Source organism: Chlorocebus sabaeus, chromosome 11, assembly GCF_047675955.1.
Source record: "Chlorocebus sabaeus isolate Y175 chromosome 11, mChlSab1.0.hap1, whole genome shotgun sequence".
Lineage (NCBI taxonomy): Eukaryota > Metazoa > Chordata > Mammalia > Primates > Cercopithecidae > Chlorocebus > Chlorocebus sabaeus.
This window is the reverse complement of record NC_132914.1, coordinates 128,223,780-128,250,894: the sequence shown is the minus strand read 5'-3', so window position 1 is coordinate 128,250,894 and position 27,115 is coordinate 128,223,780. Positions and strand designations below refer to the sequence as shown.

At 53.9% G+C, this 27,115-nt stretch overlaps 1 protein-coding gene across 4 annotated transcripts in view; it reads right to left on the bottom strand.

Annotated features, from left to right (window-relative positions):
- The window catches only part of ADGRD1 (adhesion G protein-coupled receptor D1), a 184,661-nt gene that overhangs the window by 102,569 nt on the left and 54,977 nt on the right, over positions 1-27,115 (bottom strand). For all 4 annotated transcript variants that reach the window (XM_073021244.1, XM_073021246.1, XM_037987267.2 and 1 more), the window contains one exon: positions 23,126-23,267. In XM_073021244.1, the coding sequence (XP_072877345.1) occupies positions 23,126-23,267 (142 nt within the window). The remainder of the gene's footprint in view (positions 1-23,125; positions 23,268-27,115) is intronic.

Here is a 27,115-nt window from a genome sequence, read left to right as displayed (position 1 = left end):
CTTCCCTTTTGTGTGTTGCAAACATTTAAAAGTCAGAAGTCTCAGGCAAACAGCTTTTCTGGGAAAATCAGCAGGCTTGGGGACAGGATGGGTCTGCCCCCACAGCTACCCTGTCACTGGGGGACCCATCACATCAGGTTTGCTTCTGACCCCTGAGGTCAAAGGTCAGCCTACCTGTCACTGCCTTCCCCCTCGCCTGCGCCCCGGCTATGCTCTCGTGGCAGAGTTGGAGGCAGGTGGCCCCTCCATCACCTCTGCCTCCAGCCAGGAGGAAACAGCCCACGCTGATGAGTGCCCACCTACCCCACGCCCTGGGCCACTCCCGTGGCTGAGCCTGGGGGCATTTCCACCTGCCATGTCTGCCCCCCAACTGTAGTATCAGCCCCTCTGTTGTCTGGCCCCAGTCACAGAGAAGAAAGATGCTCATGGCCGGACGGTCCTAGGTGGGAATAAGCAGGGTTCGTTCCCTTGTGGGGGGAGTGTTGGCTCTGCAATACCAAATCAGAGTGGGTGCCTAACGACCCAGAGGCGGCAGGCAGGCGAGACAGAGGTTTGAAGGTTGAGAGGAAGTCTAACACATGGCTGCCCTGCGCCGCCTGCCACCTGCCCTGGGCTGAGTGCACAGGCCCTCCCGGCACTGTGAAGACACTGGGCTATGTGGATGGGGGAAGTCCAGGGCTTCCAGACTGCTGGGTCATCTGAATCCCTCCACAGGGGCTTGCTGATGGTCCCCACACGTCTCAACAGTCAGAGCAAAAATCAGCAGAAAGGGGTCAAACCCCCAAATGATGCAGTGAGTGAGGCCCCATGCAGTGAGTGAGACCCGGTGCAGTGAGTGAGACCCGGTGCAGTGAGTGAGGCCCGGTGCAGTGAGTGAGACCCCGTGCAGTGAGTGAGACCGGGTGCAGTGAGACCCGGTGCAGTGAGTGAGGCCGGGTGCAGTGAGTGAGGCCCGGTGCAGTGAGTGAGGCCCGGTGCAGTGAGTGAGACCCGGTGCAGTGAGTGAGGCCCGGTGCAGTGAGTGAGGCCCGGTGCAGTGAGTGAGACCCGGTGCAGTGAGTGAGGCCCGGTGCAGTGAGTGAGGCCCGGTGCAGTGAGTGAGACCGGGTGCAATGAGTGAGACCGGGTGCAGTGAGTGAGACCCGGTGCAGTGAGTGAGACCCGGTGCAGTGAGTGAGGCCCGGTGCAGTGAGTGAGACCCGGTGCAGTGAGTGAGGCCCGGTGCAGTGAGTGAGGCCCGGTGCAGTGAGTGAGACCCGGTGCAGTGAGTGAGGCCCGGTGCAGTGAGTGAGACCGGGTGCAATGAGTGAGACCGGGTGCAGTGAGACCCGGTGCAGTGAGTGAGACCCGGTGCAGTGAGTGAGACCGGGTGCAGTGAGTGAGACCCGGTGCAGTGAGTGAGGCCCGGTGCAGTGAGTGAGACCGGGTGCAATGAGTGAGACCGGGTGCAGTGAGACCCGGTGCAGTGAGTGAGACCCGGTGCAGTGAGTGAGACCCGGTGCAGTGAGTGAGACCGGGTGCAGTGAGTGAGGCCCGGTGCAGTGAGTGAGACCGGGTGCAATGAGTGAGACCGGGTGCAGTGAGACCCGGTGCAGTGAGTGAGACCGGGTGCAGTGAGTGAGACCCGGTGCAGTGAGTGAGGCCCGGTGCAGTGAGTGAGGCCCGGTGCAGTGAGTGAGACTGGGTGCAGTGAGTGAGACCGGGTGCAGTGAGTGAGACCCGGTGCAGTGAGTGAGGCCCCGTGCAGTGAGGCCCCATGCAGTGAGTGAGACCCGGTGCAGTGAGTGAGACCCGGTGCAGTGAATGAGGCCCCGGTGCAGTGAGTGAGACCCAGTGCAGGGAGTGAGACCCAGTGCAGTGAGACCTGGTGCAGTGAGTAAGATCCTGGTGCAATGAATGAGGCCCAGTGCAGTGAGACCTGGTGCAGTGAGTGAGACTCACTGCAGTGAGTAAGGCCTGACGCAGTAAGACCCAGTGCAGTGAGTAAGACCCCCTCCAGTGAATGAGACTCCCCCTCCAGTGAGTAAGACCCCCCCTCCAGTGAGTACAACCCCCTCCAGTGAGTAAGACTTGCTGCAAGGCTGAGCTCTGCCGCCCCCATGCCTCTCCAGGGGCCTGACATAAACGGGCTGGGAACAGGAACAGCCTCACCAAAGTTAATTTCTTTTTATTTTTAAACCCAAATAAGCTTTGTTGTTTTTAAAGCAGGTAAATGAAAAGGAGAACAGCAGAACCTTAGCAGTGATGTAAGATGATTCAGTTTTGGCTTGAGTGTGAATAAATCTCCAAGCAATCATCTTGCCTTTTACAGATATATTGAAAATAATTAACTGGGAGAATAACATTTTTATCTACATTATAATTTCCACTTATAAAATGTTCATGTCTGTGCATAAGGCATAACGGGTCTATATCTAGGAAAATGGGTCCGTTTTTCTCCTTTTGATTTAGCTTCTACTAATATTATTATAATATGGTTTCTTCGATAAATAATAACAACATCATACTATGTAAGTGATTGACTGCTGCCCTGTTTCTATTTTCAAACAGGTAACCAGACATCACGCGTAGGGGAAGCTGCTAACACCCCGTCATCAATTAAGCACAGAAAAGCCATGTCTCGGCTCAGTGGATTTCCTTCTTGAAGCATAAAATGCAGAAGAGGTCTGAAGGTGCAGACTGAAGTCTGAATTTATTCTATGGAGAAAACAAGACGCTACTGAGGTTGCATTTGCAGTCAGAACTCCGGCCCCCCTTGGGGCGTGACTGCCCAGCTGTGTCACCTGGAGCAGCTCACGGTGCTTCTAAGTTCAGCTTCCTTGTTGGCAAAGGGCCCTACTGTGTGGCACAGGCCGTGCATTTCAGGACAAGCATAACGCATGGCACACACCACCTGGTGGGAAAGGCAATTGTGCCCTCAACAGCCACAGGAACAGGACACAGCCGCGGTGAGTCCGCCCAGTCCAGAAGCACTGGGAAAGGGCCCCAGGAGAGGCAGCAGAGCTGAGACAGGAGGACCAGGAGCGACCAGGACGGGGAGGAGGAGAGTGCTCTGGGCAGAGGGGACAGTGTGTGCCAAGGCCCGGAGGCGAGGGCATGGACAGAGGAGGAGAAAGGTTCAAGATGAGGCTGGGCTGACCACACAGGGCTGTGAGTCACAGGTCAGGGTCTGTCCCCACCGAGTGACAGGGGCCCAGAAGAGTCCACGGCAGAGGAGGGAGGTGACCAGATTTGCTTCTTTAAAGGGCGCTCGTCCTGCTGTGGAGGGGAGGCTGAAGGGGGCAGAGGAGCAGCTGTAGGAGTGGGGGACCAGTGAGGAAGCCCTGCAGGCCCCAGGCAAGAGTGGCTCTGTGTGCAGGGTGGAGGCTGGGGAGCAGGAGCTGGTGCAGTGACATTTCCGAGGTGACGTGACCAGGTTGGTGAAGGAGGGAGCCTCAGGTAGAGCCACCTTCTCCAGAGCTGGGGGACACATGGCAAGCCCACCCTGCCCAGTGAGGGGCCACCACCATGTCCTAGCCTCAGTCATTCAACAAACATGTTTGTGGAGACCCTATCATATGCCAGGGTCTGTTCTAGACTCAGGAAACAGCAATAAACACGACAGCCTCTCTTCCCCAACTCCCTCTCTCCCGCTCTTCCTCTCTGTCTGTCCCTCTCTCTTCCTCCCTCCCTTCCTTCCTCCACCCCATGGAGTTTACTTTCTAGTGAAGGAGACAAAGAAGAAAGAATAAGCAAACATAGAAGTAAGACAGTGCCACCTTCCTGGAAAGAAATGGAGGCAGCTGATGTGAGGAGTGGCTGGCGAGGCTGGGCTGGGCCATGGAGGACAGTCAGGTCTGCAGTGGCGACTCTGGGAAGGTGTCAACCATGCGAGGACCCAGGGGAAGAGCATTCCATTCAAAAGGACAGGCGTGCAAAGGCCCTGGGGTGGGAATGCACTTGATGTGGCACAAAGCAAGGCAGATGCAGTGGCGGGAGCAGAATGGAAGGGCGGGGAGGGGAACAAGGGCATGGAGATCTTACTCGAAATGCAGAGGAAGCCTGGAGAGGGTTCAAGCACAGGGTGACACCACCTGAGGGCCATGTCGAATATTACTCCGGCTGCTGTGTGCAGTGGGGGTGGCTGGGATGCCGGCGCTGTCCTCCGGGGGAGACAGTGAAGCGGGGGGGCAAGGCTGGTGATGGTGATGATGGGTACCAGTGGAAATGGGACGTGAGCTGCAGGTGGAGCCGGCATCCCCTGGGGGGGCCTGTCAGAGGGTGGAACTCTGTTCTGCCAGGAGCGTCGTGAAAATGCACAGATGCTCACACCCAGGTCCTGCGGATACCACGTGTCCCCAACCTTCACCCACACCGCCCAGGGAGGCTGCTTCCCCCTGGCAGACATAGTAGCCATGGAAATGACCACAGAGGACACACAGCTGTGCAGCCTGGTTGAGCACCTGCTGCAGGTACCTGGCAACCACCACCTCCTGTGCCCCTGCAAGCCCTGTGGCCACCCAGACCCACGGTCAGCCCCTCCAGGGCCGGCTCCAGTCCACTCCACTGGGACCCCAGCCCTGTCAGCTAAGGCAAGAGGGACACACACTCCCCTCTTCACTGGGAACCCGCCTGGCTGCCTCTGTCACCGCACACTGGGCAGCCCAGCCCGGCAGAGGACAAGAATTCCCTGAGTTCAGGGTGCCTCCGTCACCGCACACCTGGGCAGCCCAGCCCAGTAGAGGACGAGAATTCCCTGAGTCCAGGGGGCCTCCGAAAAGACATAAGGAACCCAACCCTGCATGCTGTGCTCTGAGCGGGAACGAAGGCCGCATGCGGACGCCTGTCCTGCTCACTGTGCCTCCAGGGCTCTGGCGGCGCTGAGCACAGATGCGGTGCTGGGGCAGTGCTTTGCTTGTGGGGTGCGTGATAGAAGAGCACCCTGGCCCCAGCAATGACCAGCTCTGGGAATGAGAACCCCTGCGGCCTGGAAGTCCTGCCTTCCCACCCTGCCCCAGCCCCTGCCACACAAAACAAGACAATCCCATCCGGACACGGCTACAGGGACCCACCGAACGGCCCCTCCCACACAGAAAAAGAGCCCGGGCAGGGCCAGCCTGGTCTGCACACGGAGGGTGGGCATGCAGCAGACCCAGGGCACTGCCCTGCACAAGCCACACATGTCCTGGAGGGCAGGGTGGGGCTCGTCATGTGCACTTAGCTGGGGAGGAGAGGAAGCTGCAAATGGAGTGGCCTCTGTGACGGGGAGGCGATTTCTTTAACAAACGTCATCTCTGTGATGGCATGGAGATTTCTCTAATAAACGTCATCTCTGTGACAGGGAGGAGATTTCTCTAACAAACGTCATCTCTGTGACGGGGAGGCGATTTCTCCAATAAACATCATCTCTGTGACGGGGAGGAGATTTCTCTAACAAGCATAATCGTCACTGCCCCACCATATGGAGAGGAAGCAGAGGGGCCCTGGAGGAAGCGCAGTGAGCGGCCACGTGGAGCTGCAGAGCCCTCTCTGCTCACTGCTGTCCTAAGAGGGCAGCCGAAAGTTCGTGTGCAGGCGCTGGCGCTGGGGCCTGCAGCAAGAACACTTGGGGAAAAGGCAACACAGTGGTGGGGGAAGTGTCAGCGGAGGCATCAAACGTACTTCCAGGTACCAAAGTGAGTTGAGAAACCTCCCACTACGCTGAATTTTCAAAGCAGGCGTCACAACCCTGAGATGATTCACACACATGGAGGATCTAAGCGGGCTCGCAAGTGGAACAATAAGCTGTGAATCTGTGAGGCTGTCTTTGAATAGAGCTATTTTGTGAGCTCTGCCTCCACCGCCAGGGTGGAGAGGGAAGGTCTGCCGCCTACTGAATGCCTGTATAGCCTAGGAGGGGGCTTCAGTAGAGACTGGGGGGGCCCTGTGTACCCCTTGCGGGGGACAGGGTTGGAGCTGGTGCCTGACACTTTGAGGAGGACATTGGGGCTGTGTCTAAGGCTAAGGGCTGCATTTTGGAAAGCAATGTCACCCTCTCTGTCTGTGGGCACAGCAGCCGGAAACCCAGGGCCCAGTGTGGAGTCTGCGATAGGAGAGAAGTCAGACTGGGTCATCTGAACGCCTCCCTTCCGGAGCAGTAATTCACCAAACAGCAAACAGACACAAATGGCTCCCCGGCTTCCCACAGGGAAGGCAGGTAGACACCTGGCACATGGCAGGAGGGGGCAATGACTCCTCGCAGGGTTTCTGAGCACTGGCAGAAGTGACCCGGATATTTGGTATGCAGAGTTGTCCCCTGGGGAGAAGCCAAGTCACTTCCTGAGGTTCTGGGGAGACAAGGTGTTGACACCCAGGCCCAACCTTGGGGGCACAAGAATCAAAGACACAGAGATCCCTGGAGGTGGCCCTGGGGGCCCAGTACAGTGGGATGGTGGAGAGGGGCCCCACAACTCCGGCAGCCTCAGGGGAGGGCAGGCGGGTGACCTGGTTTAAGACCAGGCCTGAAGGAAGGGTGGGGGGCTGTGTTTGCTAATCCCTGAGAAAACAACAGACAAACGGGCATCTGAGAAGTGTGAGCAACGGGGGACTTGGCGACAGAATCGCACGGGTGAGGGACTGCATTTATGTCTCGGGCTGTGGAAATGGTCATCCCAGTAACATGTCAGAACACAGCCCCATTCCAGTCATGCCCACGGTCTCCCCAAATCTTCCCGCACCTGGGCTCACACCTGGGAGAGGCTAAGCCAGGCCTAAAGGGATGAAGACCACTGTCCAGTGTTTGAGCCGCACAGGGGCGGCACCCGGTACCCAAGGCTGCCCCAGACATGAGGGGGCTCCACTGTCAGAGCCCCCCACAAATGACATGGTGCAGGAGGGGAAGGTGGGAGGCGGGGAGCAGCTTCGACAGGACCCCCCAAAACAGCAGAGCTACTGGCAGTGGAGCTCAGAGTTGGGACCACCCAGCCCCAGGGTCCCCGGGACCCCGTGTGGTGGGCTGAGATGAGGTGTTGCCCTTCCTGTGTTCCGGGCTCCCATGCGGCCCGTTCAGAAACCCTGGTGAAAAGAGTGGCCCTCGGTGGGGCCCTAACTGTGGGCGAGTGCTCCTCTGGAAGGAGGCTCCGACACACTGCGCACTGTGACAGAGGTGGCCATAACCAAGGCCACCCCAGAACAACAGGCTGGAGAGGCCATGCTCAGTGTCTGCCCCACACAATAGCTGACCTGTGCTCTGCACACCCCCCACATTCAAAGCGATGAGCCCTCAGCCACGGGGTCAACTACTGGTGTCTTCCGCTCTTTACGGTCTCAGTGTGCCACACCGCAGGTGTCACTCGCCACACTCCATGGCATCCACGCGACAGATGCCAAAGACCACAGGAAAGTGAGTTCGCCATTCCGCTGAGGCGGGCAGGCTACTGTTCCCCGGGACGTGGCTGACACCCCTCACCTGCCCGATGTGCAGCTAAAGAGACCCCTCGTCCGGCCTTGGCCTCGGGGGAAGCACAATGTCCAGCAAGCTTCTGTCTGACCCTGTGTCTGTCACGTCAACTGGAGCAGAGACCTCAGGATACAGAAAATCCCATTCACCAAGGTGGGTGCCCTCAGGAGGAAGGGCCTGCGCACACTGCAACATTGGGGATGCACTCTGAGATCTAGCTGCATTCTTGGAGATCCAGTCGCTGCCCCGAGAATTGCAGAGGCGTGGTCTGGAAGAGCTTCCTACGGATTCTTAATTTACCCTCTGCGGCAGACAAAACGCGATGCCCACCCTCCGCCAGAGAGGTCCACAACCTCCGCCAGCATGTCACCGTATGAGGGGCCCACAACCTCCACCAGAGCCTGGAAATGTCACCGTACGACGGGGTCCACAACCTCCACCAGAGCCTGGAAATGTCACCGTATGACGGGGTCCGCAACCTCCACCAGCATGTCACCGTACGAGGGGCCCACAACCTCCACCAGAGCCTGGAAATGTCACGGTACAAGAGGCTCACAACCTAACCCCAGAGCCTGGGAATGTCACTTTACATGGCAAAAGGGACCTTTCTGGTGTGGGTAAATTAAACATCTGGAGGTGGGAGGTGATCCTGGGTTAGCCACATGTGTCCAGTGTGATCCCAAGAGTCTTGACAAAGGGAGGCAGGAGCAGAGGAGGAAGAGGGACGGAGACTGGAGTTGGAGGAACAGATTCTCGCTACAGGTTCAAGCATTCATCTGCACTGGCTATAATAGTCAATATAAAAAATAAGCCTGGGAGATTGCAGCAGCAGGCAATGAGTTAACGTTGGAACTATATCAAGAGCTCTCAGAAGTCACTAACGAAACAAACACTCCACTGGAGAAATCAGGAAAGAAGCAGGTGTACGACATAAAGAAAAATGCAGATGGCCAATTCACTTAGGAAGCCTCACCCATAACAAAGCAACGCAGCTTCAAATGACAACCAGGTGTGACTTCCTGCGCACCAGAGTCTGCAATGGCATGGGCGAGGCGGCAGTGCCAAGGCCCGCCTGTGGCTGGATAAATGGCTATGACCTTTCTGAAGGGCAGTTTCACCATGTGCATCAAAGGTTTAAAGGCATATCTCACCAAAAATAGCCGAGGCCGCCTGGAATAACAAGCTGGAGGGTTTACACGAGCCGATCTCAGGCCTTGGCACAGAACGCGGCAGTTGCAATCGTGCCGGCACGCAAATGGGATGATGGACAGAGCAGAGTCCAGAAAGAGCCACGCCGCCCCTCCCATGACTGACGGCAAAGGTGGCACCACAGCACTGGGGGAGGTTGGTCTTCCCACACGTGGAGCTGGGTAAATGACATATCCGTCTGGGAAAATGGTCAGTCTCAACCCTACTGCACTGCAGACGCAGAAACAAGTAGAGAAGGACCACAGGCCCAAACACGAAAGCGAAAACAACAAACGTTCCAGGTAACACAGGAGACTACTTTCACGGCCTCGGGTTAGGCAGGATTCCTTAACCAGGACACAAAAGCACGGAACACAGAACAGCTTGATAAACCGGACTGCACTGACATTGAAAACGGCTGTCCACCAGCAGACACCATCAAAGTCAAAAGGCAAGGCCCAGTGGAAGAGAGATTTGCAATACGTATATCAAACAAATGACTGATATTCAAAATACACAAAAACTGCTTTAAAAATCAATAAGAAAAGCAGACAGCACAACAGAAAAATGAACAGAAGACTTGAGTAGATTTTTGTAAAAGGATATTGATGTCCAATAAACATAAAAAAGGTCACCAACGTCATTCAGGAAAAGCAAAAAAAAAGAATGAGACAAAAGATGGGCCACACCCAATGCTGGATGCTGGGGTCTCGCGCTCTGCCAAGGGGAGAGTGAACCAGTGCCCACCCTGGAAAAGGCACCAGGCACCATCTGCATGCTGAACATGCCCCTCGACCCAGCGACGCCATCCTGGGCAGATCCCACAAGGAAGGGCACAGTCAGGTTCACCAGCAGAAATGCGCTCACTAGAACGTCCGGCAGCTCTGTTCCTCCGGCGTCTAGAAGGGCGTTCCATGGTGCCGGCTTCTTGATCTGAGGGGTGATTTCTTGGGTGTGTTCACTTTGGGAAAACTGTCAAACTGTACATGTATGCACGCGCTTTTCTGCAAGCATGCTTATACTCCAACAACACGTTTGCTTTTAAAACATGGCTGGTGGCGGGATGCAGGGTGACAAGAAGTTTGGTCCGAGTAACCTGAGTCCCCTAGCTCTAATTTTTTTGCGCCTGTGAGTCTACAATTCTTCCTGGTCCCTTGGTAAATAAATACAGATCTGGTTTAAACACCCAAAATAAATTTTAAAATGAGAAAAAAATGTGTAGACATTTAACAGAGCAATTCTACCTCTAAGAATTCATCCTACAGAGATAACCAAGCGAGAACACAGAAGACTCATTACAGCACTGTGAGAGTGCAAACCCGACGCCAGACGCACACCAGCAGGATGACAAACGTAGACTATTAAGCAGCCGTGAAAATGATGATACAGTCTGAGCTACTGGCATGGAAATACAGACACGGTAAATTTAAAAACGGAAGCTGCGAAATGGCACAGATAGCACAACCCCATTTATATAAAATCATGTGTGCACACACACACCTAGAGAAGCCTCCAAAAGAAGTCACCACAACGTTGACACCGGTCATCTCTGGGGGATGGGATTTCAAACGATGTTTGGCTACGTGTGTGTGCGTGTGTGTGTGTGTGTTATTTAAACAGCCTGCAGAGTAGGGATATCCTGGGTCTACAGTGCACCAAGGAATGACCATGGGAAGAAAATGAACCTTGCTTCATTCACAATCAACTGTTTTTCCCTCATTCACAGCAAATCCTAGAGAAATAACAGTTGTGTGCCACAATCCCTACCAGAAAGTTCCTGCCTCCAAGAGAAGCCACCAGCCTGCTTGCATCTCCCTCAAATATGTTTCTGAATATGATAATCTGAGAAGCACAGGAAAGTGACTGTGTTTAATAGTCTGCAACTGGAAACAGCCAAATTATGGCTACCAGGACAAGTCAGCTGTGGTCTGTTCGCATAACAGAATATGGAATAGCGACGCATAGCACCCGGCCGTGAATACTGCAATAGCATCCACTTGGAACTCTCACCTGGGAGTCTCCCAGGGGATACTGGCGATGCCTAGAGACGTATCTAGTTGTCACACCTTGGGAGAGGGGCTGCTGGCAACAATGGGTAGAGGTCAGGGATGCTGCTCCACACCCACACTGCAATGCCCAGGCCAGCCCCACAGCCACAGTGCCCCCACACCAATGCATCTCAACACACCAGAACCAGTTCCCTTGGGAGAGTCAGCCCCAGAAACACAAGTTGACTTCAAAAGGCCAAAGTCTGGATTCCACTCTATGCCTGGGAACATCCTCTGTTCAGGGATGACCTGAACATCACTGGAGCTCCCCATGGTTGGGAAGGGCTCTGAAGCTCAGCTCCCCGTGGTCAGGAAGGGCTCTGGAGCTCAGCTCCCCGTGGTCGGGAAGGGCTCTGGAGCTCACTCCCTTCCAATGCCCTGAGAGATCGGACAGACAATGGCTGACATGAGTAGCAAAGGACGCCCCCAAACATTAAAATGAGCCCTTTAGGAGAAGAAGGGATTCCATCCAGCTCAGAAGGGCAGGTGTAATGAGGCCACCTGGCCCTCTGGAGGGCACCGGGAAAGGCCGGAAGCAAGGTCTGTGCCCTGAGACACAGTCCACTGAGACACAGTCCACTGAGACACAGTCCGTGGCCCAGCCACGCCCACGGCTGCCCCATCTGTCTGTAGAGTGCAGGCTCCCCAGGAGGGGAGATGCACAGATGGTGCCTCACCGTCCATTCCCACCTGCCCTCTGCAGCCTGAAGGCCCAGACGCACTGATGGCACCGGCACATTTGACATGAACTGGGCACAGTGACACGGTCACATGTCCCAGGGCATCCGTGGGCTTCCACGGTGCAGCCCTGGGGCATGCAGAGTGCCCAGCCTCATCCCCAGGCTTTACCAGGTGCCCCCTTGGAGCCTCCAGGAGGGGCCTGCAACTCCGTCCCTCACACCCTGGGGAGCTTGCACCCCATTCTGTGCCAGCAAAAGAAGGTATCTCAGGCCAGGCACAGTGGCCCACGCCTGTAATCCTAGCAGTTTGGGAGGCTGAGGTGGATGGATCACTTGAGGCTAGGAGTTCGAGACCAGCCTGAACAACACGGTGAAACCCTGTCGCTACTAAAATTACAAAAATTAGCAGGGAGCATGCCTGTAATCCCAGCTACTCAGGAGGCTGAGGCTGGAGAATTGTTTGAACCCAGGAGGTGGAAGTTGCAGTAAGCCGAGATCGTGCCATTGCACTCCAGCCTGGATGACAAAGCAAGACTCTGTATCAAAATAAAATAAAATAAAATAAAATAAAATAAAATAAAATAAGAACAGAAAGTGTCTCGGCCTTGGGCCTCAAGACCTCAGCCTATGTTGGGAAAAAATTCCTACAGCCTCCATGTCACCGTTCCCTGACAACAACGTGGGGGACAAACCTGTGACTCTCTTCTGAGTTCACCTCCTCCTCACGGCCCATGAGAGAGTGCTGCCAGGGGAAATCCCCCCATCAGACAAATCGCTTTAACTCAGAAGAGCAGGCCCCCGGAACATCCTCAGAAGTATAAAAGCAACCTTCAAAAGAAAAACCCCAAAACCCTAGAGAACGCTTGGCTAAGACAAGCCTTAATTACCATCCTCTTTTGGTATGATAAAAATTCCTCTCCACCTCTCTTCAAGACAAGATTCCTTATTCAAACACTTTCTTTTTTTAAAAATAACTACAGTAACCAACCATTAAAACGGGGACTGCATTTTAATCCACCCTTTCTTTTTCTCTGGTTTTCAAACTGGCACCTTTCATACTTCACAGAAGACACAAACATGGCCTTCTACAAAACTTTCATCCACGCCATCAAGCCCCCCGGGGCCTGTAATTCACTGGAAGTGCCTGCAGAGACAGCCTCCCTAGGCCACCAGGCCGTCCCCCGCCCTCGGGCCATGGCCAGCAGGCCTCAGGACCAGTGAGAAAATGGCCCAGAGAGCCCTGCCCGAGCTTCTCACACAGAGACGCCTGCCGCATGGCTCCCTTCTCGTGTCTGGGAGGGCTGAGTGGTACCGCAGAGAAAAGGAGTACAGTCTTGCATCACTTAATCACAGGGATGCATTGTGAAAACGCATCCTTAGGCGATTTCATCGTGCTCTGAACGTCACAGAGGGACGTACACAAAGCTAGACGGCGTAGCCCACTACACACCCGGCTGTAGGGAGTAGCCTATTGCTTCCAGGCTACAAACTGTGCCCACTACTGTCCCGAACACGGCCGGCGGCTGTAACACGATGGGAAGGATCTGTGCATCGAAACCCATCAACACAGAGATAAGGTACAGGAAAATCTGGTCTTACAGTCTGATGGGACCACTGTGGTATATGCAAAATCTATCACTCACCAGAACATGACCGAATGTTTCCAAAACACGCAGAACGCTCGACTGGGTCTGCTGCAGCACCAGCCACACTGGAAACCCTGGTGGCTTTAGGGACCACTAGAAGCCACGCTCGACCTCCCCTCTGCCAGGAGAGCCAGCACACTGAGCTAGCACCAGGCTCCAGCCCTCCGTGTGGGCCTCTCTGACCCCGACGTCACAGAGAACACCAGTGACCCGGCCAGCGAGGCTGCCTGCACCTGCTTCCTGCCCAACTCCCCCCAGGCCGCTCTGCCAGGGACAGAAAGCACTGTCCCTCAGGGTGGCTGATTCTAGGCTCTGCCACTCCCAAAACCATTACTCGGATCATCCAGATGCTAACCGCAGAGACACCATTTGTCTCTCCGATCCGTTCTGTCTTCATCTGTGGTCGACAGCTCATCAGGCTGAATCTTCAGAAATGACTTAAATCCACACACCAGGGTCAGGAGCAGAAGGCGGCTGGCTGGGGGCCATTCTGAGTTGTCTATGTGCAGAGACTGGTCATCTTCTTCCTGCTGTTTGTCCCTTCATTGCCCCTCAACACTGCCCAAGGCTCAACATAAGGGAGAGAAGGTGGTCCATCTGCAGGTGAATAGAAACTTTCCGGGTTTCCAGAACAGGGGCCGGGCTGCTCCCTGCAGGAATATGCAGGTTCACAGGGTCATTTGCTGCAACAAGTTGTTTATACAAAATATGGGTAACAACGTAAACGCCCGTGAGTAGGAGATGAGCTGAATAAGCCGGTGATGGCTGAGTAAACCCACACACTGGGGTGCTGTGCAGCTGAGAAACTGGAAGGCCTCTGCGGACGGGTTTGGAGTGACTTCCAGGATAAACTGAGTACCAAAGAGTTTCTATGGTGTACCGGCCTTCACAGGAGACAGAAGGGGCTATTGAAAAAGTACATGTATCTGTTCATTCGGCACAAAAGAAATTAAAAAAAAACAATGGGACCTGCTTACCTGGGGAAGTGGGTGGGAACAGGGTGCAGGGAATGAAGGATGGAGACAGAGCAGGGGTGGGCCGCACACGGAGGATGCCTCGTTGTGGATCTGCCTTTAGAACCACAGTGTGGTTCACGTACTCCTCAAATACCTCAACACTGAAAATGAACCAGCCTGTGGGGAACCCAAAAGCCAGTCCCAACGACAGCAGATGAACCTGGCTGTATTCTCAGTGACGCAACAGCAAGGGAGGCAGAAGAAAGGGGGCAGCTATGGAACACAGAGGAACGGTCTCTTAACTATAGGGTATAAGGCTAAAAGCAGAGAAGATGTGAACACACACTGTCCCCTCATCAGTACATACGTTTCCCACAAGGGTGTGGTTAGCAATTCTGAACCTGTGTGTGCAGCACGTTTACACAAAATTATTGAGAATAATGAGAGACAAGTTTCCTCCTTTGGGAGAAAGATGAACATACAAGGAAAGGCTAAATGAATCCCGCAGGCTTAGACCAGAAACAGGTATCAGAATGCAATCCATAGTTTGCAGCACACACACACAGAGAGAGAGAGATAAATGCAGGAGGATGCAGGTGCATGCATGTGCTTCTGAGAACACACACACACAGATTCCCTGGCTCTGTCCACCGAGAGAGAGGACTGAGAACAGTGACGCTCCAGCAGAAATAAGCACACCTGCCCCGACCGTGCTTTCTAAATGCCATTCTCCAACCAAACGCACCAGGGCTCCTCGGGGAAAGAGCCGATTCCATGAGCCCAGCCTATCTTTAATGTCTGAATGTAAGGAGAGACTCGAAAACTGAGGGAGGCATCAAAGGAAGCAGAAGCCAACTGGACAAAGCTCCCACTGGTCACAGTTGGAACAACGGGAGCAACAGAATCTGTAACGATAGAGCCGGATGGTGCCCTGTGGGATGAAATAGTATCCCTGAGTCACAGCAACATAAGCAACTGAATAAATAAATCACGGTTTGTTCTTATCATAGAATTCCAATTAATAAATGCAGAAGGAATGATGGAAATAGAAAGTCATCATTAGGCAAACATGACAGTCAAAATTTTTGCAGGCGAGAGCCATCAATGGACGTAGAAATTCATGGAGAAGGATGAGCTGAAGGAGGGTTGTGTAGTTTCGTGGTACACGTGGTAAGAGATACTTATTCTAGGCAAAGGGGAAAACCATCCCTTTACAGTGGGTTCACCTGGCAGACACCACCTCACCCACGCCATCTGAGTGAGCATTACCGGCGACATGCATATTCACATTCCATACTTGCTGTGCGGGAGCCGAATTGTTCCCCCTAAAGTCACCTGTTGAAGCCCTAACCCCCAGTCCTCAGAATGTGACAGTGTTTGGAGTCAGGGTCTTTGAAGGGATGATTACGATAAAATGAGGTCATTAGGGTAGGCCCTAATCCAATGTGACCAGTATCCTTAAAAGAAGAGATCAGGGCCGAGCACGGTGGCTCACACCTGTAACCCCAGCACTTTGGGAGGCCGAGGCAGAACTGCCTGAGCCCAGGAGTTCAAGACCAGCCTGAGCAACATAGTGAGATCTCATCTCTACAAATAACTGAAAAATGAGCGGGGCATTGTGATGCATGCCTGAGGTCCCAGATACTCAAGAGGCTGACGCAGGAGAACGGTTTGAGCCTGGCAATCAGGGCTGCAATGAGCCATGACTGTGCCTCTGCACTCCAGCCTGGGCAACAGAGAGAGACTCTGTCTGAAAAAAAGAAAAAAAGGAAAATCAGGACACAGACACGCACGAGGGACAACCACGTGAGGGCACAGGGAGAAGATGCTGTCTGCAAGCCGAGGAGAGAGGCCTTGGGAGAAACCAAACCTACCAACACCTTGACCTTAGATTTCCAACCCCTAGAACGACGAGAAAATAGAAGTCTGTTGCTTGGTTGCCCACAGGCCGACTCACACCGCCTGATGCTGCGATAAGGAAGGACCGTTTCACTTCCCTGGCATTCTTACCAAAGACGCATGGCCTCGGCCTAATCTGGAGGAAGCATCCGACGGTGCCCAGGAATGCTCCAAAAAGCACTGGCCAGGCCGCCGCAGAAGTGTCAAGGTCATGGGAGACAAAGGGAAGCTGAGAACCCGTACAGACTGCAGTTACCTAGGAGACGTGACAACTAAATGCTCTGTGCCAGCCGAGATGAGATCCCGGGACTGAAAAAAAGCCGCAAGTGAGAAAACTGACACCATTCAAAAAACGTCTGTCGTTAATATCAGTGTCAATTTCCTGGTTTCAATCATTGTGCTTAAAAATACCACCATCAGGGAAGATGAGTGAATGATCTGTATGTCTGTAGACATACAGGGGAATTCTGTACTATTCTTGCCATTTTTTTTCTGTAAGTTTAAAATCATTTCAGAATAAAAAGCTTAAAACATTGAGGTTGTAAACTGTTGACCTCCTGGCTGAATGCAACCCACACATAAGGTTTCTTTGACAACGTTGGAAACAAATTTGAATTAGCTGCCAACAAGACAAATCCAGGGATATAATTTAAAGCCCAGATTCTGGGTTACTCTTCGAAAGTCACAAGCTGTGGTGACGGTGACACCCCAAGGAGGCCAAAACCCAGCCCGAAGGCACCCTGTGTCCGGGGCTGCCCCTCACACTGGCCACCCCGGGCCTGTCCCCTGAGAGCCGCACCCAGAGGAGGGCCTAGTTTGAGGAGGCGCCCAGTCCTGAGGACACAGGTCCCCCACACTGCAAAAGGAGAGAGCCTGGGGACTTCTTCACGGTCTGGGGGCTTCAGATCCATGTCCAGGGTTCAGCCTTAGCCAGGGCTTCATGTGAGGGCGTCCACAGCTCAGGCAACTGCCTCATTCAGATGCGGCCCATGTCCAGGTGGGCATGGCCAACGTTTCAGAGTCTTGGCACTTGGCTGACAGACCTCCCTTTGCCACCAGTGCCTATTTCCCTCCTCAGATCACCAGTGCCCCACTGCATGTGAGCCTGGGGAACCAAACCTCTTCCCTGACCTCAGCCCTGGGGTGCGCTATTAGGTGTGCATGAGGGGCAGAGCCTTGCCCTGGCTGGAGCTTGGGGTCCTGCCCCTGGAACATCTCCCTGGAGCACCCCCTGCCCTGGCCAGAGCTCAGAGTCCTGCCCCTGGAACATCTTCCTCGAGCACCCTCATTACACTCAGTCCCTTCCAGAATTTAAGACGGCCTGAGCGATGGCCTGGCTTTAGGACTGACTGACATTCAGGTGGAGTTGAGGCCATCTGATGAGCAAATTTGTGACAACAGCAATCAAACTGACAGCACTGGGCTCTCTGCAATACGTATTTTTGGTGCTTATTCTAATTCTCAAATTTCCTAAGACTCTGCTTCGCTCATTCCTTGCTCCCTTCTAAGGGAAACTGACATTTCAATGTTGATTTAAAACTTAAGATTTTGACTAAACGCAGTGAGCAATTTTGACTGAAGAGAACACTGCAGTTTCTGATCAATTGTCATGTCAAAAACCCCTGGCATCCCAGGGTGGTATGTGGGCACCATCCCTGTCCAGACCCTCCGTGGAACTGCTGGGAAGGCCTCCTGCATAGGAGGAGGCACCCTGGGTGAGGCACCCTGGAGACCCGCTCTGCCCAACAGCATAGCCTGAGCTGCAGAAGGTCTCAGCCCACTGGGTGCCCCTAAAGCTAGGAGGGACAGTGGCCAGAGGTCAGGGTGACCAAGGAGGAGCAGCAGGAGCCATCCACCAGAGGCTACTGCTGAGTCGGCCCAAGGTCAGGGTCTGAATCTGGATTATTTGATAGTTTGGGGAGCAAACAATGTTAAAAAGCAAAATCCTGCAGAGGCGTCTGCAGGGCTTTGAAGCATGCACACCCGGGCACAGGCTGGGCCACCATGGCTGTTCTGAACCAGAGACCTACGAGTCTGTGCCCCGACCTCGCTGAGATGCTGCCTGTCACGTCCCCAGGCCCCACCTGGGCTCCTGCCCCCACCTGCAGGACCTCACAGAACCAGAATAAGCTTTGGGCCCTGGAAGCCCTGGAAGTCAAAAGCAAAGTCCCTCTCAAACACCTGAGTCTGTCCTGAAAGAAAATGACTAAGCACATTGAGAAAGGATGGTAGAAATGAAACGACTGTGCTTTGAGAAAGAAGTTCCAGTACCATGTCAACACCTCTGCTAACAGAAATGATTCAATGGTGCCATTAAACAGCATTAAGCAGAATCTGTTTATTTGCCGTTCGTGTGTAAAAGGTAAAACCCCTCCATATCAGGGAGGTGGGCTCTTTTCTATGTTATTTTGCACCAGTCATAACTGACTCAAGTTGGCTTCCTAAGAAAATAGAATAGCAGGATTTTTTAACACAGCAGGTCCTTGTGGCCTGAAGCCAGTGAATGATGAGGCAGCACGAGGGAAGCGGTGAGCGAGGCGGCCGACCCGAGGTGGGGCTTCCGTCCCGTCTCACTGGTGAACCCTCTTGGTGGGAAACCGCTGGGATGAGCCAATCTCTAAGACTAAGGTTCATCAGGCACCACAGGGGGTGCCCTCCACAGCAGGGGCACGGCGGGATTTAACCAGAACCCAAGCCGATGCTGCCCATCCCAGGGTGAAGCGTCAGACATGCAGACACCTGGGAGAATGCGGGCATCAGCCCTGCAATCTAACCACATGGTTGTGACTCAGTTTACTGCCACCCTGCCTTCCTGGGAGCTGATGGGGTGGGAGAGAAGGGGGCTGCCTGGGCAGGAGAGCAGACAGGCGTGAGGCCCCTAGGTGAGGCACCCTGGAGACCCGCTCTGTGCAGGAAAGGATGAAGCTGTACCACACAAAACAAAATCACTTTCCACTTTCCAAATTCCAGAACTCCTACCTGCCTGGCCCAGCAAGGATGGTGTGTGTGTGTGTGTGTGTGTGTGTGTGTGTGTGCACGCGCACATGTGGAGTACTAAGGCTGGGTATGTGCATATATGTGCCCATATAGGTGCTGGATGTAGGTACATGCACTGCATGTGTACTGTGTGCCTGTGCTGGGTGTGTGTGTACCGGATATGTGTGTCTGTGCTGGCTGTGTGTACTCAGTGTGTGTGCTTGTGCTGGGTGTGTGTGCACTGGCTGTGTGTGTACTGAGTGTGTGCCTGTGCTGGGTGTGTGTACACTGGCTGTGTGTGTCTGTGCTGGCTATGTGTGTACTGAGTGTGTGCCTGTGTTGGGTGTGTGTGCACTGGATGTGTGTATCTATGGTAGCTATGTGAATACTGAGTGTGTGTGCCTGTGCTGGGTGTGTGTACTGGGTGTGTGTGCACTGTGTGTGTGCACTGGATGTGTGTGTCTGTGCTGGCTGTGTGTGTACTGAGTGTGTGCCTGTGCTGGGTGTGTGTGCACTGGGTGTGTCTGTGCTGTGTGTGTACTGAGTCTGTGCCTGTGCTGGGTGTGCACTGGATGTGTGTGTCTGTGCTGGCTGTGTCTGTACTGTGTGCCCGTGCTGGGTGTGTGTGCACTGGGTGTGTGTGTCTGTGCTGGCTATGTGTGTACTGAGTGTGTGCCTGTGTTGGGTGTGTGTGCACTGGATGTGTTTGTGCTGGCTGTGTATATACTGAGTGTGTGTGGACTGGATGTGTATGCATGTGTATGTGCGCGTATGTATATGCACATGCGCCTGTGCAACCTCACTGGGTGTGTGGCTCCCCTGCAGCCCTGGCACTCAAACTGCGCTCTCATCTCCTGCCTCCCCTCTCTGCCCGTGCCCTCCCCTCTCCACTTGCCCCCGCCTCACCTTCTGGGATGATCCGTGATTCCTGCTCTTCAACGTCCCCCAGCCCCTGTGGTTGGCTGTGATTCACAGTGCCCACGTCACTCAAGAGGACAGCTTCAACCTCAGAGCACACAGAGGTTCCAGAGGCCTTCAGAACAAGCCTCCTGCCTTTACAGACTCTTTTTTTTAATGAGACAAAGTCTCACTCTATCGCCCAGGCTGGAATGCACTGGCGTGAGCTCTGCTCACTGCAACCTATGCCTCCCGGGTTCAAGTGATTCTCCTGCCTCAGTCTCCCAAGTAGCTGCGATTACAGGTTCGTGCCACCCTGCCCGGCTGATTTTTGTATTTTTAATAGAAACGGAAATTCACCATGTTGGTCAGGCTGGTCTTGAACTCCTGACCTCAGGTGATCCACCCACCTTGGCCTCCCGAAGTGCTGGGATTACAGGCAAGAGCCACTGCGCCCAGCTACAGACTCTTGACTACAGGCTTGACACACCTCAGGGCAGCACCGCCCTACCCTCAAGCCAAGAAGCTCCAAGTGTCTCTGCTGCATGGCACGGCTACATTTCCAAACACAGGCGGAGCCCATGGAGCACATCCTCACTGACATCACCGCAGAGAGGACAGCCCGTGCAGGGGACCAGGATTCTCTCCATACAAAGAGAAGACACAAATGTCAACTACACAACTGCAAGACAGAGCACTGACTCCAGCACAGCACTCACTCAGCAAGTGTCTCCTGAGCCTCCACTCAGCACCAAGGTTCGTTGTGGGCAAGTGGGGAACGGCAGTGGGCTCCGTGCTGGATCTGGCAGCCTCTGAGAAGCTGCAGGCCATTTAAGGGATTACTGATTAGCATAAATGATTATAGCATGGGTGCCGAGACTCTGCTAATACAGTACAAAGACAGCGAGGAGGAAGGTTCCCTTCTGTGCAGGCCGCAGAGGGCTTGGAGGAGAGAAGGCTCCTCCTGAGATGGGTGAACTCAGACAGCAGAGGCATGGGAGAGGCCGACCGGGCACAGGGAACGGCACCAGCAATGACAGCCTGCTGGGCTTGGAAGGAGAGCCGGAGGTGCAGATGGAAAGCCGGACGGGAAGAGTCTGCTAGAGATCTGCCAACAGCCCCAGAGTGTAAATTCTCCTGCGGGAACCTTGAGTCCCAGAAGGTCTTTGAATAGATGAGTAGCATCACCTGATCTGTGTGTTTGAAAATAAATCTGTAAACTGTGGGGAGAATGGGGCAGACAGAATATGAGGAGGCTGCTGGTCCAGGTGAGAAGTCACTGGGAAGGAGACAGACACCAAGGAGGGGCAGAGGAAGCAAGGCAGGGGACACACTGAAAACAGGCTCATGGCTGGTCACGTGCAGAGAGGAAGGGCAAGGAGCTTGAGGTGACCAGTCTCATCTCCAGTCCCCTCTCCATCTCTATTCCCATCTCCATCTCCAGCTCCATCTCCATCTCCAACTCCATCTCCATCTCCATCTCCAACTCCAGTCCCCTCTGTATCTCCATCTCCATCTCCATTCCCATCTCCATCTCCAATTCCATTCCCCTCTCCATCTCCATTCCCATCTCCATCTCCATCTCCATCTACAACTCCATCTCCATCTACAACTCTAATCCCCTCTTCATCTCCATCTCCATCTCCATCCCCATCTCCAACTCCATCTCCATCTCCAACTCCAGTCCCCTCTTCACCTCCATTCCCATCTCCATCTCCATCTCCATCTACAACTCCATCTCCATCTACAACTCTAATCCCCTCTTCATCTCCATCTCCATCTCCATCTCCATCCCCATCTCCATCTCCAACTCCATCTCCATCTCCACCTCCAGTCCCCTCTTCATCTCCATCTCCATCTCCAGTCGCCTCTCCAACTCCATCTCCATCTCCAATTCCAGTCCCCTCTCCATCTCCATTCCCCTCTCCATCTCTATTCCCATCTTCATCTCCATCTCTATCTACAACTCCATTTCCATCTCCAACTCCAGTCCCCTCTTCATCTCCATCTCCATCTCCAACTCCAGTCCCCTCTTTCTCTCCATCTCCAACTCCAGTCCTCTCTCCATCTCCATCTCCATCTCCATCTCCAGTCCCCTCTCCATCTCCATCTCCATCTCCAGTCCCCTCCCCACTGCCATCTCCATCTCCAGTCCCCTCTCCATCTCCATCTCCAGTCCCCTCTCCGTCTTCATCTCCATCTCCATCTCCAGTCCCCTCTCCATCTTCATCTCCATCTCCATCTCCAGTCCCCTCTCCTTCTCCACCTCCATCTCCATTCCCCTTTCCATCTCCATCTCCAGTGGCCTCCCCACTGCCATCTGCATCTCCAGTCCCCTCTCCATCTTCATCTCCATCTCCATCTCCAGTCCCATCTCCATCTTCATCTCCAGTCCCCTCTCCATTCCCATCTCCATCTCCAGCTCCATCTTCAACCCCATCTCCATCTCCAGTCCCCTCTCCATCTCCATTCCCATCTCCATCTCCAGTACCATCTCTTGACTGCCCCAGCTCACCCAGCAGCACAAGTGTGTAGGCTCCTTCCACATGGGGCAGAAACACAGTCACCCCTGAAAGAACAGGAGCACCCACCCAGGTGTGCACACAGAGTCAGCCTTGGCCATAGAGCAGAGCGAAACAGAATGAAATAGAAAATCCTGCCAGGAAATGCCTTTAGTGTTAATTCTGACCAATAACACAGTGAGTTCTTTAATAAACGCTTTGAAAAATCTCACGCTTTGAGTGTCACATCAGCACCTTACCTCCTGACGTGAACCTGGCGTGGGGAACAGTGCATGCATTTTTTAAAGAACGGCAGCATTATACTCTGGTTTCTCCTCAGATCGTATACATCTTTTGCCTTTTACTAGAGAATGGCAGCACATGGGTATCCCCAATGTCTCTATCAGTCCTACTCACTGGCAAAAAACAAATGACATGTGGAGAGCAGAGCGGTTATGAAGCATCAGGACCAACGGCTTATCATGCAATGCCTGAAGCATAAACATGGTTTTTCCCGAGCTCTGAAGCATGTTCCTCTCTAACAGAACACAGTGCTGCATCTTGCTGATGGCTAACACACGGTAACTGCGATGGCCTAGGTACCCCCCTCCTCCAGTAAGGACACTTGTTATAAATGAGGAAGATCTGTGATGGCTCCACAGACCTCTAGGAAAGCCACCTCGAGGCCTCTTCCCCAACAAGGACACCGCGCAGCCAGCCCAGGCACTATGTGAGGGCTTCCCACTGCAGCTCAGAAACGAAGGCCCAAGAAAAGGAGCTCCAAGGAGAGGAAGATTCCAGTTCTGGCCAGCACCAAGGCTTTTGGAGATTCTTTAGCAAGCACACAGACAACCCGACATTCCTCAGTGTGAAACCAGATCAAAGGCGGCGACAAGGGCGAAGGCACCGCCACTCACCAATCTGTGCTTGAGGTGGACTGTAATGAGTGGAGAGCCCGACAGGTTCTGAGAGAGGGTGGGCGGCGGGGTCATCTCCAGGGAAATCAGGTGGCTGGTGGTGAACAGCAGGCAGTCCTGGTGATGCATGGCCTCCGCGATCCTTGGGAAGAGATGGAAATCATTACAGAATGGGAAATGCAGGGGAGTAGCACACAGCTAGAATCCGGGCTGGGAGCCAGCGTTCCACCCGAAACTCTTGAGACGGAAATCTTCTTTGGATGGAACTTTGATTTCTATCGTTCAGCTCCAGCTGCTCTCCTTCAAGATGTGAAGCCGGTACCTGCAGGTGAGTTCAACTATTCTGTGTTTGGACTCTGTCCCTTGAATTGTTGTCTTCAGTACCTGCTCTCTTTAAGGTCTGATACCAGGACCAAGAGGTGAGACAGAGCCCTTGACCTCAAAAAGTTTATAAGAAAAGGGAGATGGCCCAGAAAGTGTGGACGAGCAGAAATGCTCAAAACAACAGGGCATGAATCTCAGCAATTCCACTTAATCAGCTGTGTGACCTTGGGCAGGTAACTCACCCTTTCTGAATGTCAATTTCCCTGATTATAAGATGGTGCAGTGGCCATCTGCTGTTTTGCCCACCCAGTATTCATTCATTGTTTTCCTGATCAAAGCACCTGCATTTCCCTCTAGGTGGCCATCCCCTTCCCCGCTCAGAGCACACACAGCCTGGAGTTGACTTTATCTTGGCTCAGGAGGAAGCCCCCGGTATCTGGGTCTGGATCAGTCAGAGCACTGCAGCCCTCAGGCCACAGGGACTATTTAGGAATGGCACTCAATCCAGTCAAATCCGAGGAGATGCCACAAGGCGAGGTAGGGGGAGAATGCAGGCTCAAAGACCCTCATTCTCCCTGCCAGACTTCTCCTCACGCCCTGAGGCACGAGGCCCTGGGAGCTGCTTGCAATCACGAGGAGGGAGACTGACTGAGAAGGGAACTGCCGAGAGATGGAGCCCAGTGACATCAATGCGACGCTGGAACAAGCTGCTCTTGAAGCCAGCTGCCTGCGGAGCTCTCAGCTTTTGTGATCCAATAAATTTTTTGCCTATAACTGCTTAAGATGGGTTTTCTGTCCCTTGCAACCCAATCTAAAGAAGCCTAACTGATGTCTACAGTGGTTGTCTCGTAGGGTTATGAGCTTGAAAAGATATTTAGGGCCAGGAAGAGGGTGAGGGAAGCCAGGCGCCTGGAGGGCAAGATTTAAGAAGGTGCTCACAATGGGCACGACCCCCCCAGGGGTGACCGGCTCCTTTAATTTTGTGCCCTCTGCCCATTTGCCTGATTTGATTCCAGCCCTGCCTGACACACAGCAGGTCACCAAGTATCTGTTGCACGAATTTGAATTTGGGGTGATTACACAAAGATGCCTGAGACATGCTGTCACCGGGCCCCCTGCAGTCACCCAGCCGACTGCTTCTGTGTGGGCCTCACCTGGGTCCTGTGCGCCTCCCCTGTCCGCCATCCAAAGCCCTGACTGACTGAGGAACCTGCAGGTCCCTGTTTCGATGCCCACGGAACCACCTTTGGGACATCCCACAGGGCCCTGGGAGCTGGGGGCACCATCTTTTTCCTCCCTCAACTTGTTTTTCCTTCTAACTAGATTCAAACACCATGTTCAGTGACCCTGCCTGGGACAGGCGGTGGGGCTCATGGAGCAGCAGCACGCCCCACCTCACCCCCAGCCTCTGCACTGTGTCCTTACACACATCCCTGAAAAAGAGCAGGCCTCCAAGAAGCATGCAGAATTATTCCCGGAATTGTAAATACAAAGTGTTTACAAAGATGGTGCCACAGAGAATGAACACCCTGTCCGTTCCCGCAGAAGCTGCTTCCTACAGATCGTCACCAGTTCACACGGTCTGGAGCAAACCAGGGGCATCGATTCTCAGGCCTGTGAGTAACAACAGGCACGACTGCTCCACCTGGCGATTCCTCTCTGTGACCATGTTACTGATCCAAGCCCAAAGTCCAGATAACACACATGGAATAAAACACAAACTTAAAAAAAAAAATTGAAAAGAAAGCATCACCCTAGGTCCATGTTTCTCAACCATTTCTTTCCTTATAGCGCCTCTGAAGAGGCTTTTTAGACTTTTTTTACTAATAAACTTGCCCAGAAAGTTTTACTCCCACAGAGATACAAGCTGTGTTTACGTACAGAACGTACATAAACGTTCCACTCTGCAGAACCGCAGACCCGGGTAATATGTCAGATGTTTCCCCGGAGGAACAACGTTCACCTTCGGAGAACATTCACCGCTGCGCATGCGTGGGCTCAGTCCCCGCCGCAGAAAGTGAGGGTGGGCTCGAGGCTGCTGGGACCAAGGCAGAACCCCGCGGCGCTGAGCCTGACTCGCTCAGCAGAACGTTGGCCCTGCCCCGCGCGTGACTCCACGGCCCCAAGAAGTGCAGTGTGCTCGCTTCAGCCAGGGGCCTGGTTCTCACTCTCTGTGCCCAGTGCCCCGATGCTCACGGCCTTTTCTGCAGAACTCCATGAACTCAACACATGTGCAATTCCACCAAACACATTGGGAAAACCACGTTTCTAGCAACACTTAGGGCTGTGCCATTAGCCAGCAGCAGAAAGTCACGCTGTGGGCTTCGGGTCCTAAACACGCAGCATGATTCGTCCCTCGGCTTTCCCTGCGTGGACATTTCCTGATGGTGCAACCAGGGGTCGTCATCTCCCTCCCAGAGCAGAAGTTCCCTTGGGGACCGGACGCTTTCCCATTTGGGTCACTGCTCTCCCCAGCTCCGGAACCACGCCTGACACAGTGGGTGCTCAGCACACATGTGAGTGAGTGAGTGAGCGGGTGAATCTACACACAGGCAGGGAGCAATGACTTAGATCAATTTCTTGGGAAAAACATAAGGAAAACATTAAGTGAGAACCTTCTATGAACACAAATGATATGAAAGCAAAGCTGGAGAGGTTTCCTGGATTCCGCTCTGGGAACATGTGGCCTCCACCAGGCCCAGTTTGGTAATCAGTGCGACGCCAGACGTCGGCCAAGTCAAGATGAGAATGGGGCCAGACGCCTCCTTAGAAGCATTTTCCTCTGGTAAAGGTGGGGGCAGGGGTGAGGTGGGGCAGGGTGGGGCAGGGGTGAGGTGGGACAGGGTGGGGTAGGGGCGGTGCTGGCTCTTCCTCTGCCCCTCATACCCTGTCTCCACCGGCCCCATCCTATGCCCATCAGCCAGGCTCTGGGCTCTCTGCCTTCATGTGCTCAGCGAAAGGGAAGCCCCAGAAGGAGGTCAGAGGGCGTCAGAGTGAACAGTGGGGCCAGGAGTCTCACTTCCCCCAGCCCACCAGGGCACAGTTACTGCCCGGGGACCCCTTCATCTCTGTCCGGGCATGCTGCTTTCCCCTGCCTGGCTGGCCCTGGGGGAAGCAGCGCGCCCCCATTCTTGCTCCTGGCCCGTGACCGTGCTGTCCCCCAGAGCTCTCCACTCCTGATCACACCTTTGCAAATCCTCCTTCCTTCAACATGCCCCAAGTTACTAGTTGGCCCCACGGAGCCCCACTGACAGTCAGGCTCTGCGGCCTTCACCCCGTGCAGCACAGCTGAGCCAAAGCCACAAGGCTGCTCCGCCTTCAGTTACACAAAGTGAGGACCTTAAAGTTATGGGAGGCTTCAAAGGAGCACTGAAATCTATGAGGAGACACAGAGCCTTCCCAGTATGTGCAGGAGACTGGCTCGGGAACTGAACCCAAAGAAGTCAGAACAAGTGGAGTAAGAAAAAGGGCTGTTACTAGGTTATTTGGAGAATTATGAAGTCCCCACAGTTACCACGTTGCATTGGGGAGTGAACAAACATCACAAATGAACATATACCCGGGTAAAGGAACTACTTGATAACTGGCCCCTGCCGACACGTGACTGTGTGCTCGAGGAGTCCCCTCGCCCATCCATCACATGCTGCTTCTCACCCTCCCTCGGCA